Source organism: Microtus oregoni, unplaced genomic scaffold, assembly GCF_018167655.1.
Source record: "Microtus oregoni isolate MIOR12 unplaced genomic scaffold, Mior012 000004F_ref0000308, whole genome shotgun sequence".
Classification (NCBI taxonomy): domain Eukaryota; kingdom Metazoa; phylum Chordata; class Mammalia; order Rodentia; family Cricetidae; genus Microtus; species Microtus oregoni.
In genome coordinates this window covers 23745690-23767529 of record NW_024543063.1, presented here as the reverse complement: position 1 = coordinate 23767529, position 21840 = coordinate 23745690, and the positions used below count along the sequence as shown (strand labels likewise).

The following is a 21840-nucleotide window of genomic DNA, read 5'->3' as shown; positions in this document are numbered from 1 at the left end:
AAGAAATATGCAAATACAGTCTAGATGCTACCATCCATCCATCCATCCATCCATCCATCCATCCATCCATGCAACACCTTAACCTCAGCAGCCCAGCTCTCTCTGGGAAAGCTGAAAGACACCACGGAGATTAATAGGAATAAAAATATGCAGTAATGATTAAAGCACTTAGCCATAAGGGATGCTCATTGTGCTTGCAGGTACGACCATTCCCATGGTGCAGAGTAGAATGGAGTCTCTTCATAGCATGTCTGTCACAGGAGGCTTGTAGTAGCCCGAGACTCAAGTACAAATGTAAGCTTCATGTGATGTTTGCAAAAAGCATTCTTTTTATCCAATGAACCCAAAACATTGGTGGTGTTAAAAGTTTACAAACATTAAACCCCTTCTGTATGGAATCATGGATCACAGGACTTGTGTGGACCCCTCTTGCTATGTCACCATGAAGGCAAACACTGCAGTTTGGCGGAGACTTTCATCTTTGGCGGAGACTGTAACCTGCGGCTCTGGCTTTAAACTCATGATGCTGAAGCATCCCCATCTGGCATGAACATGGGGTATTGTTCTCTGGCCCAGAAGGCTCCCAAACCTTGGCTTAATGGTGAGGCTACCAAGCCAAGTGGTTTTCAGTATGGATTTTATGGTCACACTGTTGTAATAGGTATGGCAGGCTACGTTCCTGGCACCCGGCCACCTGCACGGCTAGCTTTATACCCGAAATAATTACACGGAAACTATATTCTTTTAAACACTGCCTGGCCCATTAGTTCCAGCCTCTTATTGGATAGCTCTTACATATTGATCTAACCCATTTCTAATAATCTGTGTTGCACCACGAGCTGGTGGCTTACCAGGTAGATTCTTAACCTGCATCTGTGTCGGATGGGAGAATCATGGGGACTGCCTCACTCGGCTTCTTTCTCCCAGCATTCTGTTCTGTCTACTCTGCCTACCTAATTTTCTGTCCTATCAGGCCAAGCAGTTTTCTTTATTAGTTAACCAATGAAAGCAACATATAAGATACAAGACCCACCTCCATCTTCACACTGCTTAGATCTGTGTCTAGACTCCAAAGTCTTTGTATCTCTGAGGCTCATTTTCCTTTTCAGAATGAGGATGCTACCAGCGCATGGGTTGTGAAGAATACCAGACCCTAGCTCTGTGCATGGGAAGTAGGGAGTACTGAATAAATTAGCTAGAATAATGACTATTAATTGGGCATGGCACATTGGGGGAGTCATATAAAACTATATCTCTTCCTGCCTCCTGGTTATAGGATCTTGACAACTAATTACTACCTTTAAAGGACCTTGTTTATAAATGTCTTTGATACCAATATATCATTTTAAGAGTCTCTTGATAAATTCATACATATACTTTGTTTTAGGTAATAATCACAGTGGAAAGTGTAAGCAACACTAGAGGAGGCCTGGGATCTAGACCTTTATATTAGCCCAGAGGTCTTACAACAAGCTCCATGAGTTTATCCAAAGTATTTTGTTTTCCCAAGTTTTATAGCCTGGAGTACCCTAACCGTATAAACCCTCTTGTCCAACTCCAATTTCAGTGGGAATGCTCTGTACCTCAAAGGGTTTATAGAAGCTCACAACACATGGTACAGGAGTTGCATCTGAGCTTATATATCCTGTCCAGAAACTAGACACATCACCTAATATGTATTTAGGTATCACACCATTCTGGGAGTGGGCTGCAGTCTGCAGTATTCTAAAGTGGATAATGGCTTGGTGAAAGCATTCTCTGAGGACCACATAAAATTGTGTGTATTTATATAAGAACTTACAACGTGTTCCCATAAACCAAACAGGATAGAATAAATGTGCTTCTTCCTCTCCCATTTGGCAGGATCTTTGAGCCACCACTCCACTTAGGGACCTTAAGAGCCAAGACCCTTGGCTTCCAAGTGGTGTAGAGTTTCACCTCTGGAAACAGAGCAGGGCCTTCACTGAGCCTTGCTAAGTGTGAGTTTCTGTGGTTTGTCCATACAGTTTAGTTTTCATTTTATGACAGGAGTTCTCATTTTCTTATTTCTTTACTTTCCTCCCCATGTGCCTAGTCCAGTGTCTCTGAAATCATTTAAGTAGAAATACTGCAGAGAGTTTTGTTCGCTCTCCCCCACATCATCTGTGAGGACAACAGCTGCAGGGGCATTTAGTGAGGGATTGGGTCCTGTCTCTCTTGGGCACCATTTCTTCCGCCTGGGAAATCCATGCTGATGGGTAGCTTCAGACTGACAGGTGGCAGCCTGGAGCTCCAGCCTGGTGAATGAATGCATGGATGATGATGATGATGCCCTAGTGTTTTCTCTTCCAAAAGAAGTGTATAGGGATGGTGGGGGGGGGTGATTCCGCAGTTAAAATGTTCACTGTGAGGACCAGAGCCGAGATGCCCAGAACCCATGTAAATGTAGGGTGGGCTTGCTCACCCACTTGTAATTCTAGCACCAGAAAGGAGGAAACAGAAGGTTCCCTGAGCAAGCTGGATTCACTAAATCTTCTTTTTTGACCCAATTTCATCTTTTATGACTTAACATCAACATCACGTTGATTGATACTTATGCTTCTCCTAAGATAGATTTTTTTTAAAGATTTTTTTTTCCTCCCCCCACTGGTCTCCTTTTGAATTTCTCCATTTATGAATGATCATAATTTAATTTATATGAGTAATGTGTTATCTTACAAATCAAGTCTGCACTGAGTGAAGCTTCTGGTCACTGTGACATCAGGCATCCACTTGGAATTGCCAATCCATGGGCCATTTCCAATGCATTTTACTACAGTCTGCTTTTCTTTGATAGCTAAGATGTTATATAGCATTATAATTCATTTTGGGCATTTACTCAGAATTACCAGAAACATCTATATTCAAGCAAGCTCAAAGAAAAACATTCTATGATTCGGTCCCCAAAAGACAATCATTTTAGATTTTAGGCGACTGTCTTTGAAGAATCATTTTTAATGTCCTTTGAAAAGAAACTAAAATAGGATCTTAAAGTCATATCTGTTTACCTTCTCTCTATCATCTATCTATCTATCTATCTATCTATCTATCATCTATCTATCTATCATCTATCATCTAATTTATTTATTTATCTATTCATCTATCACCTATCTTATTATCTGTCTATCTATCTATCTATCTATCTCTTACCTACCTACCTATCTGAGGTCTTGCAATGTTGCTAGACTGGTCTCAAACTCAAGTGACTGACTGTCTTTCCTCAGGCTCCCAGGTAGCTGGGATGCAGTGCATACTTCCATACCCAGCTAAAAGTCACATTTTAACTGCAGCCTTATTGGATCTGATAGCTTTGATTTTCCTAGATACTCCCCCTTCTCTTTATCCCACCCAACTGTCTTCTCTCTTAGGAGGAGAACAAATGTGTTTACAATTAACTTTTCCATATGCATTACTCAAAATCCCTTCTCCCAGTCCAACATTGTTCCTCTTCCTTGTTTCCTGAGCCAAATCTGGGGCTTTCTTTAAGACCCAGCACAAAGTCTAGTTCTCACTTCTTTTGAATCACAACTGGTGCCACCTACTGACTCCAGAACCACAGCCTGGTTCATCCCTCCAACCCTTCATGTATGAAAGGAATCATTCCAGTATCTATTGGAAGAAACAGTGCAGCATCTCCCCAGCATTTCCAGCATCATCTCCTAGCATCTTTCTGCCTTCCTCAGCATCCCCACAGCATCACCCAGCAGCCCCCAGCATCCCCACAGCATCTCCACAGCATCCCCACAGCACCCCCAGCATCCCCCAGCATCCCCACAGAATCCCCACAGCATCCCACAGCACCCCAAAGCATCCCCACAGCATCTTCCAGCATCCTCACAGCATCCCCCAGCATCCCCACAGCATCCCCACAGAATCCCTCAGCATCCCCCAGCATCCCCAGCATCCCCCAGCATCCCCGAGCATCCCTAGCACCTCCGAGCGTCTCCCAGCATCTCCCATGTATTCTGGACTCCTCACCGAGGAATGACTCTTAAATGAACCTTCTCCTCCCTTTCTGTACCATCCAGAGAACACTCAGAACTAAACTTTCTACCTTTATTTGATTCAGCGATTATTCATTTATAAACCTGCAATCACAATATCTGGGGACTAATATTCATCTTTTTCCTATTTCCTCATTGTCATCTCTAAAACCCAATCCATATTTATCAGTTTTTTCTCTGACTACTCTATTGTGTATTTCTCTGACTACTCTATTAAAATATTTTCTCATCCCACATCTGTTCATGCTCACATTCACTCCATAAATATTTACTCAGTGCCTCCAATAACCTAAGCACTTGTTGCTTCTGAGACTCAGTAATGAGGGGAGCCAATACTTGTTCTTATTCAGGAAGGCCCTGGTCTCATCGAGGGTGGAAAGACAGATGGCAGGTGAGCCGATACACAGTTATGCCATTTCCAATGAGAAAAAACAGCTATGAAGAAGAAAGTGGGGTGTTGTGATAGAAATTCTGCTAGGCTGGAGTCGTCAGGAGAAGCATATCTAATATGTGAGCCATGGATGAGAACACAAAGGGGCTGAGGATTTGACTCAGTAGGGAAAGCGCCAATTGTGCAAGCATGAGGATTGTAGTATGTTCTCACAGTACCCATGCAAAAGCTGGGCACTGTTGTATTTGTTACCTAATGCCAGGGGTATGGTGTGGTGGAGGCAGGTGAGTCCTTCGAGCTTGTTGGTCAGACGGCCTGGAGGAATAGATGAGCTCCAGGTTCAGCGAGAGACTGTCTCAAAAAATAAGGGTCGAGAGCCACAGAAGGAGATACTTAGTGTTGGCTTGTGGTCTTCCACACATGGACAAAATACACACACTTGGGTGGGCTCATCCACATGGACATGGACATACCACAAAGAGAGGGGGTGGGGAGAAAAAGAGAGAAACGAACATACAGGGAACTGGCAAGAACTTCCAGAAAGGTAGTTCTGGAAACTGAATGGCAGCTGTTGGGGCCAGTTGCTGGGGAACAAAGCATCAGACTGGATGGTAAGAGTTATTATACACAGGACATGGTGCCCACGGAAGAGATATTCAATATTGTTCTAAAGATGATTGGAGGCATGATAGCATTTGCATTTATGAAAGCTAGTCTCATAAATCACGGGTAATTGGTTGTAGGGTTAAGGTAGACAAGGGAGTCTCACCAGAGGAAACACGTCAGAGAAGGAATAGTGGTGACTTTGGAGTGGTGGCCAGGGAGCAGTGACAAAGTACTGGAGTTCAGGATGTTTTGGCAATGGGAGCTACAAGACCCACTGATTGATGGCTGGATGTGGGGCTCACAAAGGGAAAGAATTAGAAAGACCTCCAGGTGTTGCCTGAACCACTCGCCAAGGCTGCACAGCGAGATGTTTCACAGGCTCAGACACATCACTTGGCCCATGTGAGTTGCCTTTCTGCTATCAGCCCAGTTGCTAGTGTTGCTTTAGTTCATGTACTCTCATTAATATGGCAAAGCTATTTGTATTTCTGACAGTACACAGAATGACTTCATTGTCTTACAGTTTAAAATTTCCCAGAAATGATTTCTTTTGGTCTTAAATACCCAGTTTTCATGTATGTATCTCAAGGGTATTTTCTTTTTATTTGCATAATGCATATTCTGCAGGCATTCATATTGATATTGGTTCAAATACAAAATTTGAAGGCAGAGTCAACTCGATAAATTACAGTTTCTAGTTTCTTAAATCAGCCTTTATTCCCTGGTAGTTTTTTACCCCCTGCCAGTCTGTTTACCTTTCATTTTAGCCCCTGAATCCATCCTTTCCCCTCCCTGCATTTTATTCTTTTGCAACAGTCCTTTGAAATCCCTTGTCTGGTGACATTGCTTCCACATGTTAGGGACTGAGTTTTTCTCTGGAGCTCTTCTGTTTTCTTTCCAACATTTCCTGATGTCTGTGTCCTGAACAACTTGAAACCAACTATTGAACACAGGAGGTCCTGCTGTGGCCATTCTCTTTGTACTTGTTGGTTGATACTATCAAACAGTTGTTCATTTCTTTCTCTCTAAGGAGGCTTGTAAATACAAACACAGTTTTCTCATCACCTCCAGGTCAGGACTCCCTATTTTTGTTCCCACATAGTTTTGTTAATCTTTGGTTATTTCAGAATTGTCGCTCTAAAATTTTTATTAGTTCTTGGAGAATTTCATACATGACATTTTGATTGTATCTACTTTCCCCAAATGCCTCCCAGATCTACCCCATTCTATACACATCCAGTTTTATATTCTCTTTTTGCACACTCATTGAGTCCCGTTAGTGCTGCCTGTACAATCTTGGGTGTGTGGCTTTACCTGGGTCCACAAACTGAAAGAAAACGAATTTGCCTTCTCCTGGCAACTGTCAATTGCCAATAGTTCCTCAGTCAGGGGTGGGATTTCGTGACCACTTTTTCCTTCCCTGCAGGAAGTTTTGTTGGACTTGCATCTGTATCGGCCTTATGCATGCCATCATAGCCATCATAGGTCACATGTTGTTCTGTTATAGTCATTCACCACCTTTAGCCCATAGAACCCTTCTCTCTCCCCTCCCCTCAATTATTCCTGAGCCTTGGGAGGAGGGCCTATGATGTAGCTATCACAGAACTTAATGGTAAGACCCCATTGCTGAAGACAGCATATACTTAAATGACAGAACATGGAGAGAAAAGGCTAACATTGATGCTTTAGCTTCACCCTTATTGTCTGGCTTTCATAGTTCTGGATGGAGCTCTGAGCAGTACTGGAGGGAGAAAGGTTGTTATTAATCTTATCCAGATGTAAACCTACAACAAATAAGGACCAGCATGGAAAGAAAGGCACACTGGTACAATAGTGGCACAAATGTCATAGGAGTAATCAGTCAGTTTCTGATGGGAATTAAAAAGGTCTGGTCCACAAGATGTAGTCCATACCTGATTGAAATTAAGGTTTGCTCCATAAGATGCACCAATACCTGATTGAAATTAAGAAGGTTTTCTCCACAAGATGCAACTCATACCTGGCATTATCATGTGGGCCAAGAACCTGTGTCTAGACAGGTTCTAGGTCCTAGGGAGAACCTGTTATTTTTGCTCTGCTAAAGGAAGATAGTATAAAACCAACTCCTAATGACTTATTGTTACACCCATAGATTAGTTCATTTCTCAAACTCCATCAGAAAAGCTTCTTCTTATAGTAGATGGTGATTAACAGAGAACCACAACTTTAATTTTTAGAATTATTTTTTTTTTCTGGGCGTGTGGGTGCACACATGCCACAGGGAGTGTGATGAGGAAAGAACCACACTGAATATGGACTGAGAACACAATCTAGATAAAAAGAGAACATGCTGAGCGCTGGAACACATCCCTCTCTGCTTTCTGAGTAATACAGTGGGATTTAACTACCTCTACTGCCATGCCTTGATGAACAGACATTGAGAGCAACAATTAATAAATGGTATCCCCCAAATCTGAGAAACTTCTATAAAGCAAAGGACATGGTCAACAAGACAAAATGGCAGTCTACAGATTGGGAAAACATCTTCACCAACTCCACATTGGACAGAATACTGATCTCCAAAATATACAAAGAACACAAGAAATTTGACATCAAAAGGGCAAATAATCCAATGAAAAAATGGGGTACAGACCTAAAAAGAGAACTGTCAACAGACGAATCTCAAAGGGCTGAAAGACACTTAAGGAGATGGTCAACTTTATTAGCCATCAGAGAAATGCAAATCAAAACAATTCTGAGATTCCATCTTACACCTGTCAGAATGGCCAAGATTAAAAACACTGATGACAACTTAGGCTGGAGAGGATGTGGGATAAAGGGAATTGCTGGTTAGAATGCAAACTTGTATAACCACTTTGGAAATCAGTATGGCAATTCTCAGAAAATTAGAAAGCTATCTACTGCAAGACCTAGCAGTACTGCTGTTGGGTGTATACCCAAAAGACTATCAATCATACCACAAAGACATGTGCTCAACCATGTTCATAGCAGCATTATTTCTAATAGTCACAACCTGGAAACAACCTTGATACCCCTCAACTAAGGAATGGATAAAGAAAATGTGGTACATTTACACAATGGAGTACTACACAGCGGTGAACATAATGACACCTTGAAATTTGCAGGCAAATGGATGGATCAGAAAAAAAAAACATATTTAGTGAGGTAACCCAGACCAAGAAAGACAAACATAATATATTTTCACTCATAGGTGGCTTTTAGACATAAAGCAAAGAAAAAACAGTCTACAGGCCACAACCCCAGATAAACTAGACAACAAAGAGGACACTAAGAGAAATATGTATGAATCTACATAGGAAGGTGAAAAAGACAAAATTTTCTGAGTAAATTAGGAGTCTGGGGATCATGGGAGAGAGTAGAAGTGAGTGGAGAGGGGAATGAGAGGGGGAAGTGTAAGAAAATGTATAGCTCAATAGAAACAAAATAAAAAAGAAATTGCTGTTTCTTGTTCAATCTAAGAATCTCTGCCTTTTATTATAGATAATAGTCCATTCACATTTAATATAACCATTAATAAAATTCACTAGACCTTGACTCCTTTTAATATTTTCTCTTAATTTTTGATTTTTAGTAGTTTGACTATGCTGTTGCCATGTATTTTAATTTATCCTTTTGTTGTTCAATGAATATTTTGCCCATGGATTGATAATTTTGACTGAATTTAGGAAGAATTCAGTCATATGTGTGTAGTCTAAGTGGTAGGAAGGTCAGAGGGATAAAGTACTGAAAGCAAAGGGAACATGCCAACTCTTTCTTTAGGAAGTTTTTCATATGTGACCTCAGGTTATTTTCACTTATATCTCACTACCCAGAATGAAGTGACAAGTATATTACTGTAGCAGAGACTATGAAGTGTAGCTATTATTTCCTATAGCTATGTGAACTTAGGTTGTATAATGTAGAAAGTTGGGAGATGGATACTAGATTAGGCAGCAGCCAATGAGTGAGGGTTCAAACTGACACCACTTCTCATTACTGGCTTCTTTGCTATGTGCTGGTGTGAATGTTAAAACATTTTGATTTGAGAATCCTGGGTTCAAATTTGACTCTGCCTTTTCTAACTGTGTACCTTTGGGCAAAGTCCTTGATCTTCCTGTGTTTACTTCCCCACTAGGAAATCAAGAAATAATAGCACTCATGAGGTTTATATGAGTTCTATATAAGAGTCACTTATATAAAACTAAATCGGTATAGTAAAATCCTAACTGCTTGCAAGAGACTCCTATTGAACTTACGAAGAGATTTTTTTCTAAGCAATTCTTGGATGACTTCCCACAGCTGTTATCCCCAGAGTTCACCCACTTTGCCTCACAGGGTGGCCCAGTAGCTGCATGTGTTTAAAGAACTGTGTGGCCACCTCCTGATTCCAGAAGACACCCTCAGTCATGTTCAGGGATACAGTCCTGGGGGACTCTGAGAAAATATGAAGTTTGATGATGTTGCAGAGATTGCCTAATAGTACAGCTTCCTTCCAGTTTCCCTGTGTACAATCTCTGAGTATATATACAAAGTAAAAGACTCACATCTTAAAGTTTCTCTGTGTACAATCTCTGAGGATACACATAAAGTAAAAGACTCACATCTAAAGCAAGTCGAATCCAACCTTTATCGGGCGCCACAGGCCACTATACGTCCATACTTAGTCTCACCTAGTCGGAGTCCATAGCATTTTGTAGGTAAGGAAACAGAGCCAAAAATGATAAGATTCTTTGTCCAAAGTCAGATATCTCATAAGGAAATCCATTTTTTTTCTTTTTTCTTTTTTTTTGGCTTTTCATCACTGGTGTTACAAAACCTTATTCATGTTCCCTGAGGAAGGTCATTTCTGGGGCAGCTGAGAAAGAGTGAGTCACTTACAGAAGGATGTCATATTAGCAAGAAGATAACAGTGGCTTGCACAACGGAAGGAAATGCAGCTTGCTAGTCAGAGCTAGAGGATTTTCAAAATTAGCACAGCTTTCTCTTCTTCCTTTAGTTTCTAAATGCTTTGAGTGTGTCCAGTCTCCCAGATGGACTGACAACCCTAACTACAGGACCCACTTTTGTGTTTTCCCTAGCAATCAGCACCAAGGCCCTTGCTCTCTGGCAGTCACATACAAATGTGGGTGCTTGTGGTCCAGTAGTTAGCATTTGGGAGTTGCGATGCTTGCATCCAAGCTCCACAATAAATCCAAACAGCAGACCTCATCAGTATCTGCGTTCCACCCGACGCCAGGCAAGCCCAAGGGATTCAGTGCTAGCCCTGAATCTAATAGATTGGTGGGCAGAGGTGGCCATTGGACCCAGGTCTCCTTGTCTTCATTTTGAGTTGATTTTTGGTAAGGCAAGAGATGAGAGGTCAGAGTCAGTCCTCTGTGTGTGGATATCTAGTTTTCTTGGTTAGCCTGCTCAGGAATGTTTTGGTGCCTTTATTGAAAATCCGTGGGCTATAGTCTTGTGGCTTTGGTTTTTAAGTTCCTCTTTTGTTCAGGTGCCACGTTGTTTTGGGTACCATGGCTCAGTTGTGTTTCCAGAAGTCAGTACTGCAGCAGATCTAGCTTTGTTCATCAGCTTTGAGGTTGCTTTGGCTACTTGAGGTCCTTTGTGTTTCCATATGAAATTTAGGGTTTGTTGTTGTTGTTCTGTGAATGTAATAGGTATTTTGATGGGGATTGCATTAACCTGTAAGTCGCTTTGGGTAGTACAGCTATCTTAACAATATTAATTCTTCCAATTAATATACTGGGGGAGGCTTTTCCAATTTTTGGTAAATTTTAATTTCATTAATGTTTCATAATTTTTCTTTTGCTTTTAAAAAAAATTTCCATACACTGTATTTTGACTGTATTCATCCCCATCCAGACTCTTCCTACATCATTGTATTCTCCCTATCCATCCAAAGGTATGCTTTTTCTCTCTTCAAAATACCAAAACCAGGAAATTTGCAGGAAAATGGATGGATCTAGAAATTACCATATTGCATGAGGTAACCTAGATACAGAAAGACAATTATCACATGTACTCATAAGTTCATTTTGTGTTGGCCAACATCTTCCAAGCCTCAGTGAGGCCTGCCTTGGTGTCTGGTCGATGCACCCAATGCCATTCTACTGACGAAAACCAATCTCCGGTCTCCCAGAAGCTGTCAGTTGCTAATAGCTTCTTGATTAGGAGTGGGACTTCATGTCCACTTCCGGAACTCAGTTCTGGGATTGTCTCTGGCTTGAACCTTTGTAGGTATTGTGCGCATGGCCACCGTCTCTGTGAGTTCCTCTGTTCACCAGCTCCCTTGTGTCTGGAAGACACAGCAGTTCTAGCTTGTCAGTCGTTTGGAGGAAGAGACCCATCTTTTCATTTTCCTAGGTTAAAAGATAAAACCCTGTGCCTCTCTTTGATTGAAAGCAGCTTGTGAGTTGGCTTGTCATTTATCTTCCCAAACCTATCCCTTCAGATTAAGAAAATAAGAACTCCTTTATTAGTGATGCACACAGGGTGAAATTGGATCTTTAATATTTCAAATGGCCATTGTGCATTTTCCAGACACAATTAAACAGCAACAATTAATTGTGTTCTAAAATGAAGATGTTTGAGGTAGTTTTATTTTTTGCAAATAAATTGCTAAACAAGGATACTTTACAGTGTGGCCATGTGCTAATGAGTGCCCAAGAATCTTCTTTTTAACCACAGTGGAATGGAATACATGAAGGACAGAAAATACTCCATTCTAGAGGACTCTGGAGAATTCAAGTGTTATCAGAACATTCTTGGTTGTGTTTCTGAAACATGAAAGCTAAAGGAAGTTTATAAAATGTTGAGTATCATTTAATTTTTTTCTATTTCTCATTATGCTGACTTATGAGTTGTGCTTCAGATAATTAAATCTGTGGCTATTTTTGTTTATTTTATAGATTGACTATATTCTTAACAATAGCTATGGAAGTTGTCAATATCACTAAGGAATTATGTGTGACTATAAATATAAACTAAAACAGATGAGAAAACAGCATATCAAAGGAAAAGTACGCACGTGTATTACTTAGCTTTTCTTTCTAAAATGTAAATATTTAATAAATTTTTAAATTAGTCTTGAAGTATTAAAAGACATTTACGTTCATATAACTGTTAAATATATAAGTCTGTGTGACTGAAGAGATGTTCAGACTTATATGTATATATAATTTTTGGCCTGAGAAATGCCAAATTTTGTGTACAGAAAACAATCAAAATCACTTATCTGATAATCTCATTTAAAATTGAAATGTGTAACAGCTTTACATAATATTATATCATAAAATACGCTTGCATGTATAATTCCTAGATTATAATTCATTTTTCCAAACTGCACAACTCATCAATTTTAGTAAATCCATGTAGGTGTGCAACTATTCACGTGGATCATCTTTGAACGTTTCCTTAACCCACGGCCACCAATGTCCATTGTCCTCAATCTCTTGTCACCCTGCAGCGACAGCAGCCACATCTACTTTTAATATTTTCATTTGTTCTTTTTCTGGATGTTTCTGATATGATGTATGGTCTTCTGAACCTGTCTTCATTCTTAGACTGTCGTTCCATGGTGACTCACTCATCTTGTGACTTATGTGGGTGCTTAGTAACTATTTCCAAATGGAATTGCACTGTAAGAATAGACGGTATCATGTTTGTCTACCCATCACCAGACTCAACCTTTAATACACACACACACACACACACATACATCCTTTGGGTTGAACACCTGAATATTTATTAAAAAGACTAACTTATATATCCTGGAAGAATGAATTATAATCTAGAAATTATACACTTAAATGTAATATATGTTTTCAAGAAATTGAATAGAAGACAAATGATAGGGATGGGTGGGAGATGTCTTCATTATTTACTATTTTACATGTTTTTTCTCTTTTACATTTAGTGTTACATCTTATCATACTTTTAGGTAGTCATTGTCTACTTATTTTTGGCATATTTTAGGTTTTATACACACACACACACACACACACACACACATATATATATATATATATACACATACCTACACATACCATGCACACATATACCACACATACGATATATGTCCAAGTTTTTTTGTGTTTATATTTTGTGTTTCAACAAGATATTTTAATATAGGGCTACCAAATCTATGATAACCAATCTTATAGGTCTTATTGGGTTGTGACATATTTGAATTAGTTAAGGTGTGCTAAAATGTTTTAATCTTCTATTATTTTTATTCTTTGAGGCAAAGCCTCAAGTATCCCATGTGTTCCCAAATTTGCCAAATTCTTGAGGCTAACCTTGAACTTCTTAAACTCCTGCCTTGCCTCCCTAGTGCTAGGATTATAGGACTTGTTTGGTTCATGCAGGGCTGAGGATTGAACTCAGGACTTAGTCTCCAGCCCTACTTTAACATTTTAAAGCCCTCCTATGCTCTCTTGCAGGATACTTTGGCACTGCATGTGAAGAGAAGATCGACCCCTGCCTGTCGTCTCCATGCCAGAACAATGGCACCTGCTATATGGACGGTGTGCACTTCACCTGTAGTTGCAGCCCAGGCTTCACGGGGCCGACCTGTGCCCAGCTCGTTGACTTCTGTGCCCTCAGCCCGTGTGCTCACGGCACCTGCCACAGCGTGGGAACCAGCTACAAGTGCCTCTGTGATCCAGGTTGGTTCTCCATGTAGACAGCAAAGCTTTTCCTAGACGGCTTATGAGTTCATCTCTGTATCTGACCGAAGGTCACCCACAGAGTGTGACATACACAGGAGTGGCTTCCTGTTGTCTGGTGCACACCTACTCGTCAGACTTACTCTTGGTAGAGCTATCAACAGGCCTTTGTTTTTACCCATTCCACCCATTCACATTCATTGTGAGAAAATTAGAAAGTGCAGGAAGGCAGATGGAGAAATTGAGAATCAACTGAATCTTGTAACACAGTGCTCGTGTCAGGGAAAGCAGGATGCGGCCCACTTTCACTGCTGTCTATTAACATTCCTACTGTGTGTAGCATGTCACACACACCCGGCTTCCTCTGGGAACATTTCACTAGCTTCATCATGTATTTCCCAGAAATACTTTGCATTCATGACAGTGCTATTTAAATTGTGGAAGTTTGGAAACCTGGAAAGCAGAGTGATGATTTGTCCTCATTGATGTCTCTCTAACCTCCTAGTGTGTCTGCAGAGAGTGTGTGGGTAGCCCGTTCTTTCTTTTCCATCATACCCATATCTCTGTCTTTGCGTGAGCTAGGTTTTTACATTACTTCTCCTCACATGTGACCCTGGCCAGTCAGTGTGGCCAGCTGGTACCCCTTTTGCTGACCCATGACTGTGCTCCAGTCCTGGGATGCCTGCTCTCTGGTACCCCAGAAACAAAATCACTCTCATCATCTTTACAGTGGGACACAGTCACACACCTCACAGGGATGTTTCATAACAACATCCCGCATATACACTGCTTCTCCATAGGGTTGATTAGCCTCTGGACATCTTAGCCACCTTAGCACGTGTGAGAACACTCTCAGTGATGTTTGCACAAAGATGGAGTCACCTAACAAGGCACTGCTTGGGATGTTTCCCCATCCTTCAGTGACAAGGGATACACTAATGATTGTGACAGATGACATTCTGCCCCAAGGAGTGAGAGACTGGTGTATATGTGTTTAAATAGATTTTGAATCAACACCTGTACCTCCGAGCCATTGCTGAGTGGATGACAGTCTTCCTAGGTTCTTAGCTGGATGTATCACATCTATGGACATTTCAGGGCTTAACTCACCTGAAATTCCCCTGGAGATTCTTTTTCTACCTGTGGCTTCATATTCATTAGAGAGCCTGAGCCCAGATTCCAACCCCAATGCTTCTGGTGCTAAGGCTCCAGTGCCTGGCTTTCAAAGGTTGTGTCTCATACTCACAAATCATTTAAAAGAGTCAGTGCAACTAAGGGAAACACAGCTAAGATTTTGAAAGGTGACCCACAGCTTTTCGCACATAGACTCTTAAGTCTCTGATTTTCTAAGCAGCTGATATTTTGCCAAGTTCTTCTTTCTTCTGAGCTCTGCAATACAGAGGAGGGGCTGTTTAATCTGCCTGGTAACAGTGCTAGGATTCTCCAGAGGAGCAGGACACACACACACACACACACACACACACACACACACACACACACACACACACGCTGAGGTTTATTTTAAGTAACTGGCTCATGCAATTGTGGGGACTGGCAAATCCAAAACCGGTAGGGGAGGCTGGCAGGCTGCAAAACCAGTGCGACGTCTGTGTTGGGCTTTGAAGCTAAAAATCCTTCATCTGCAAGAACTGGAATCTTTGCTCTTTGGACCTCCAAGAGCCAGGATGATTCCTGGCTACGGTACATGGTCATCTCTACTCAGAGACTACTTTCGTAAATTTTAATACCACCTAAGAGAAAATGCCTCTAGGCATATATGTAGGTAAAATATCTGGATGCCATCATCTACCTAACCTGACAGGTACAATTAATGATCAAAGTAATATTTGGGGGTTCCCTGTAAACCTCAAAGTGAAATAACCCCATTTCCCCATGTGATGTTTCTGTCTTTTCTAAATCTTCATCATCTTTCTCTAGGGAAGTCTTGGTTGACATGGTAGCATGTTGGACCTGACTTTCAGGCACGAGAACCCAAGCCCACATGTTGCAGAGCTGCACGCAGAAGAGGGAGGCAGAGCAGAGCTGTACCATTTCCTACTAGGTGAACACACCCCTAGGACAGCATTCTGTGTGCAGAATGTGCCATCTTACTAGACAGAACCAGATCTCATACCTGGCGTCACTAGGACTCACCATGCCTAAGTTCTCTGGAGATGTCCCAGCACATGGGGTCATCCCCCTTCAATGGCAACTGGAAGTGAACTATTTCTATTAGGAGTTTCTCCATATTCTATCACCTGCCTGTGAGCACCCTCTTTCCCTACAAGCCTCACAGAGAAGACCCAAGCAGGGCAGACCAGAAAACAACCTCATTTTCTCCTCTGAATTCCTGTCTTAAACATGAAAGTCTCTGGCGTATATAGTACTTAAAAAAAATTTTAAGTGGACTATAGTTATTTGAAGATAAATTTCTCTCTTTCTGTGTATGTGTGTGTGTGTGTGTGTGTGTGTGTGTGTGTGAGAGAGAGAGAGAGAGAGAGAGAGAGAGAGAGAGAGAGATTATCCTAAGCAGAAACATACAACATATATCACTCAGCATTTCTCTTTCTACTCTGGGAGAGCAGTTGGCAGCACTAGGAAGGCCATGCCTCTGTCTATTCACTGCAGAATAAGACACTTACAGAGCACCCTGGGCCTCAGTTTCCTCTTTGGGTGGGAAGCTTGAGGGAGGATACAGTGCAGCTCCTCTGTTTGTGTGGTCTTAAGGGCTATCCTTTCAACCTTTCTCACCATTCATGGGGTTTCCAGTAGCATCTTTTGAGGCAAGGTGAACTGAGACATCATTTCTATTTCACTTGCTTTACTGCTCTCTGGTAGGGTTTCACCTGTGTCTACCTGGAACATTTAGATTGGTAGTCACCTGTGGTCCAGAATCATCCCTAAGTAGCCTTGAACCTTACAGAAAACACATCTTCTATCCCATAATACCTTCATTCATTATGTAGCCTCCAGAGGGGTTCTGGGATTGATCCCGTGAGGGCTTGCTCTTCAAATTTGGGACATCTAGTTGCTTCCAGAGGAATACTCTCTTAGGTGGTCGGGCGACTATGTGAAATGAAAAAGGGCCTTCAGTCATCTTGGCTGGGTTACATGTGACAAAGTGAACATGACAGGCCTGTGAATGGGAAATTTCTCGTCTTAATTTTTTTGGAGCATGTAATTGCTTTACCACTCGTTTGCATAATAGTCGAGTCTTATAAGAATGGGTGAAATTGGGTGTCTGGCTACAGAGTGGTGGGCTGGATCATCTTTAGAGAGAGCGAACAGATCCTGTCTCATGAATGGCAGCAGATTGAAATCATACCAGATTGGCAATTAGTTCTCATCTGAAAAAAAAAAAAAACCACAAAGAAACCAACCATGCTATTCTGATGGCTGTGAATCAGATCTGTCAGGTGCTCTATGTTCAAGCTTCAATTTTAGCTTAGGGCTCCCAGGGCTTCTGATGGCACTTTAATACTAAATAATAAAATGTCACCACTGAGTAATTGCTGAAATGTCATCTCCCAGTGACAGTTTTAAGTGACAGGCCACTTTTTTTTTTCTTTTTAAATTGCAAATTGAAATCTCCCAGAGGCTGGAGAACCGAGGTCTTGGAAATACTGTGTGTATTAGGTGTGAATGTGTCAAGGGCACACTGTGGCCATTGCAGGTGGAGCCCCAACATCTCATGACTAGGTACAATGGTGCCATCTTTTAGACTGCATTTTAGAGTCAGTGCTGCAGATAACCAGCATCAGCAGCAGGGGCCGGCTGGAAGGAATTGCGTTCAGCTTTCTTTTGAGGGGTTTGGCTTCCCAATGCACTTGAATGAGCACCTCCCCATGTGCTTGTTTGATGGTAACCCCCCACCCCCGCAGGTGAAGCTAGCTTAAGGAGCTGAAAGCGTAAGCCATTAGAGTAGCTTGTGTGCAAAAATACGTATCAAATTAGAATTTTAAGAATAATGTCTGTCATGACTGTAATCTCAATGGCAGTCATTTAGACTCCTAGACCTGGGTAGGGTGTTGGCCACATTTCCCAGCCAGTTCTTCTCCACCAAGGGGGCGGTGAACCAATGACATCCAGACAGCAAACTAAATAAAATAAGGCTCCTTCCAAATAAAGTCCTGTTGCTCTTGTCCTTAGAAATTATAGGACTCAGATGCTGTTTTGTTTCTGTTTTCTACATTTGCCTCACCTGTAGGCTGCCTTTCTGCTATGTGGCTTGTTAGACCCAGCAGGTGTCGCTTTCCTACTGTGGTTTTCAGGCTTGACCACATCAATATTCATATAGTACCACCTGTAAGCAGAATAAAGATGAGACCTAATGGTTAGGATATTCATATCCTAATTGAACAGCAACAATGAAATTAACACACCTATAAGGAAAGGACGTCATTTGTCTTGCTAATGAGTGTCTGGATACATTCAGATTCTGGGATAAGTCCAGTGGGCAACTTTTATCGCTATTAGCCAAGGGACATCCTCTGGTTTATTGGGACAAAGACAGTACGTGTGTTGACATGCTGGGATCTGTTCCAGCTCCTTGTTCATGAGAGGTATGGATTGCATATGAGCAGTATGCATTGTGTAGGTCCCAATCATGTGACATCCTTCCTCTTTCATCCTCCAAAATGTGCTGCCTGTTTTTATCATTTGGTCCCCAAAAGGAAGAAATGAAGGAAGGCTAGTTTAATCATGTGCCTCTTTGTTCATGGGAACCTGCCTCATTCTTCAGAGCCTGTCCTCTGCAGGGAAAAAAAAAAAAAAAAAAAAAAATCCCACAAATAAAAACAGTTTTAATCTGCCTTGAAATGCAGATGGAATTGAGAATGTGGGAAGAGTGGAAGAGCCACTGATATCTTGTCTGTCACTTTTAGGTAGAACCTGGAGCTGTTAGGAGCTGGCCTAGTGCACATGGCATGGAGTCCTATTGATTCCTGCTGGACATCAAGATAAGCATGATGATGTCAGACATCGCTGAGATGCCATGGCAGAGTAAAATGAAACAAGACCATACCAGAATTTTGTCTAAGACATAAAAAGATAAACATTAGCCTGGGCCTGTTAATACATGTTCATCATCCTTGCTACTTGAGGTGCTGAGACAGGATGATCATAGGTTCAAGGCTTGCCTGGGCAAACAACTGAGATCCTGTCTCAAAATGAAAAGGCAAAGCGGGACTGAAGAGATAGCTCAGTGGTAGGGCGCTTGCTTAATGTATATGAGGATGTAGGCTCAAGCTCTAGAAATAAAACCAAACAACCCAAGGTAGCAATAACCATGTAACAATAAGATGCTGAATATTATCTTTGCTCCGTTTCTATTGTCAACTCAGTTGCCAGTTACTTCCTCACCAATTACATGTGCACACTGAATTGTCCAAAGATTTAAGGGTTACTCAGCATCTTGAACATTATATTTTCCGATTGAGGTGATAAAGAGTTAAGGGCCAGGGGCTGGCTAGAGCTTTGTAAGGGAGGTACTTCCTGATTCATCATTCTTTGTGGAGTGAGGCCCATGGCTGTCATCTCTCTGCCCTTGACTCCCCTACGTGGGGGATGATACAAAGATTGAATGTAGCTGCTCAGGGCCCAGAGCCTCTGCTGCCTCAGAATAAATAAGAAACAGGGTTAAATGGTCATCTTTATTCCTCGAGGATAATAAGGACTGAAAAATGAGGAATTTCTCTGGAGTTTCTGAGTGCTAGCTGTCTTTGTAGCTCCCTCAGATGAGCCCATCAAATTGAGAGTCATTAGCCATACAGACTTGCTCTGTGAAGTGGGGTATTGACCTTAACTGGGCTGACTGTGTCTTGAGCTGCTTCCATCTCTTGAGAATTCACTTCATTTAGATGCTGTGCTAAGTGTCTGACGTGTTTCCTCTTAAAGAAATCGAGGTATCTAGAGTCCGGATGGCAGGAAGTGGAGGTAGTGGAACTCTCATGTTCATTTGTATTGGCTCGATATTACAGGCTGTTCATGACCAAAGGCTAGGCTTCTTGGAAGCCCAGTTGGGGAACCCTGCTCCCACATTAGTTGTGATCTCGGTCTCTTCAACTCTTACTTTGGCTGAACGATTACAAGAACAAATTCTCAGACTCCTCTCTCAGCATTGCCCCTGAAAACCTGGACTCCTGGACTGAAGGCAGCCTTGATTGTGGGTCAGTGAGTGACAAAGTTCTTCCATCCCAGTGCAGAGGCTCCTCAGTGTAATACTACAGGAAGCAGTACTCTTGTGAGTAGTTAGAACCACCTCCCCCCCACTTCCTTCCTGTCTTTGCTTCACTCTGAAGATCCATCTGTGAGCTGCTTTGAGCTTGATGTCAAGGGCAACCTGGGCTGGGAATTTGTGACTGTATTTGGCTTGATGTCTACTGGGTTCACTTAAATACAGGAGCTTGTCTTTCTATGACTCAGAGGCTACAGACACAGTCACATGACAGATGCACTGTCTATCAGCTTGGGGAGTTCCTCTTGACTGGCATCTCTCACTTCTGGGGTCTTTGATACCTACTCTTAATTTCTCTCATCCTCCAAATCTCTGAAAGTCTCCTGCATTGATTACTGTGAAATATGGGTACCCTAGGTCTTCTTCACATCTTCTGGAAATGCCACGGTCTCTGACATATTCTTTTCTCTTCCTACTTTTGTTGCTTTTAGTCTTCTGCCTTGAGACAGCTTTTATGTCCCAAGCTGCCCACAATCTAGTCTCTGTAGAAATGATCACCCATCATTGTTAATAACAGTGGCTCTTCTGGAACTTGGAACTTTAGCATTGGAGACCCTGTAACAGTGTGGTATCATTGGTGATATCCATCTCGTGATTGACTCTAGCCTCAACCCCAGAGTTCATATTAGGTAACAAACATGAATGTTGTTCTGCATGTCCTATTTTTCCAGTCTTCTAGCTTTCAATATTCTTGAAGAGTCTTTAGTGGTTGGATTTGCACAAAGGCCGAGGAAAATGCCCCACATTTCCCTTATTGTTTGCCATTGTACCCCATAATTTTCAGTTTGGAAAGCTCACAGTAGCTGCCGGTGCATCTACAGAATTCCCTCTGTTTTAACAAAGATTCAGAGCATTCGGGTTCACCTGGAGAAGACTGACACATGGCCCTTCCCTCCCTCTCTCCTTTTTTTTCTTTTAATTGTAGCCCACCCTCAAATGGCGAGTACAGGACACCGTGATGCTCTGAGCTCTCACTCAGTACCTCTTGGGTGACACCACAGTCCTCTTTTTTAAACGGCTACTTGGCTTTATAGGAGTTGACTAACAGATCCTTTAAAAAATTGTATTTATTTTACTTGTGTGTGTTTAGGTTGAATGCATGTCTGTGTATATCATGCATGCCTGGTGCTCATGGAGGTCAAAGAGGGTCCTGGGTCCCTGGAACTGAAGCTATGGATGGTTGTGAGTTGCACTTCAGATGATGGGAATTGAGCTCAGGTCCTCTGGAAGAGCAACCAGTGCTCCAACCTTTTGAGCCATTGCTCCAGCTCCTGGACTTGTTTTTTTTTGTTTGTTTGTTTGTTTGTTTTTGTTTTTTTAAGACAGGGTTTCTCTGTAGCTTTGGAGCCTGTCCTGGAACTAGCTCTTGTAGACCAGGCAGTTTTCAAACTCACAAAGATCTGCCTGCCTCTGCTTCTAAAATGCTGAGATTAAAGGTGTGTGCCACCACCGCCCGGTAACTCCTGGACTTAAGTCTTAAAGATAGGTTTAATGCGCAAAACAATCCCACACCAGTTTGGATTTAAAGGGGTATTTATTTTAGGGGTAAAACTTACAGAACAATGACAGCCAGGAAAGGAGTCTAGTTGCTGAGCAAAACCACCACTAAGGAGAAGACTAAGACCCCAGATCACATCACAGCCACTGTCAAGAGCAGAAAGAAATGAACACCTAGTGCTCAGCCAGCTGAGTTCACTCAGAACACAGTTTGCAACACCCTGCCTAGGAACTAGGGCCACCCTCGGTTGGGTCTTCCTATATCAGATAATCCCTCACAGACAAGCACACAGGCTAACCCCTGCAGACATCATTCCGAGACTCTTTCTGTCCAGCTGATTCTAGGTGGTGCTGAGGGGACCATGCAAACCAGCCTGTTGTACATGGGGAGGCCTGAGCCCCACCCTGAGAGTTTCTGAGTCT

The 21840-nt window shown here is 42.0% G+C and overlaps 1 protein-coding gene across 1 annotated transcript in view; it reads left to right on the top strand.

The window, feature by feature from the left end:
- The window catches only part of Dner (delta/notch like EGF repeat containing), a 301330-nt gene that overhangs the window by 219300 nt on the left and 60190 nt on the right, over positions 1-21840 (top strand). The window contains exon 8 of the mRNA XM_041650981.1: positions 13461-13685. Coding sequence (XP_041506915.1) covers positions 13461-13685 — 225 coding nt within the window. The remainder of the gene's footprint in view (positions 1-13460; positions 13686-21840) is intronic.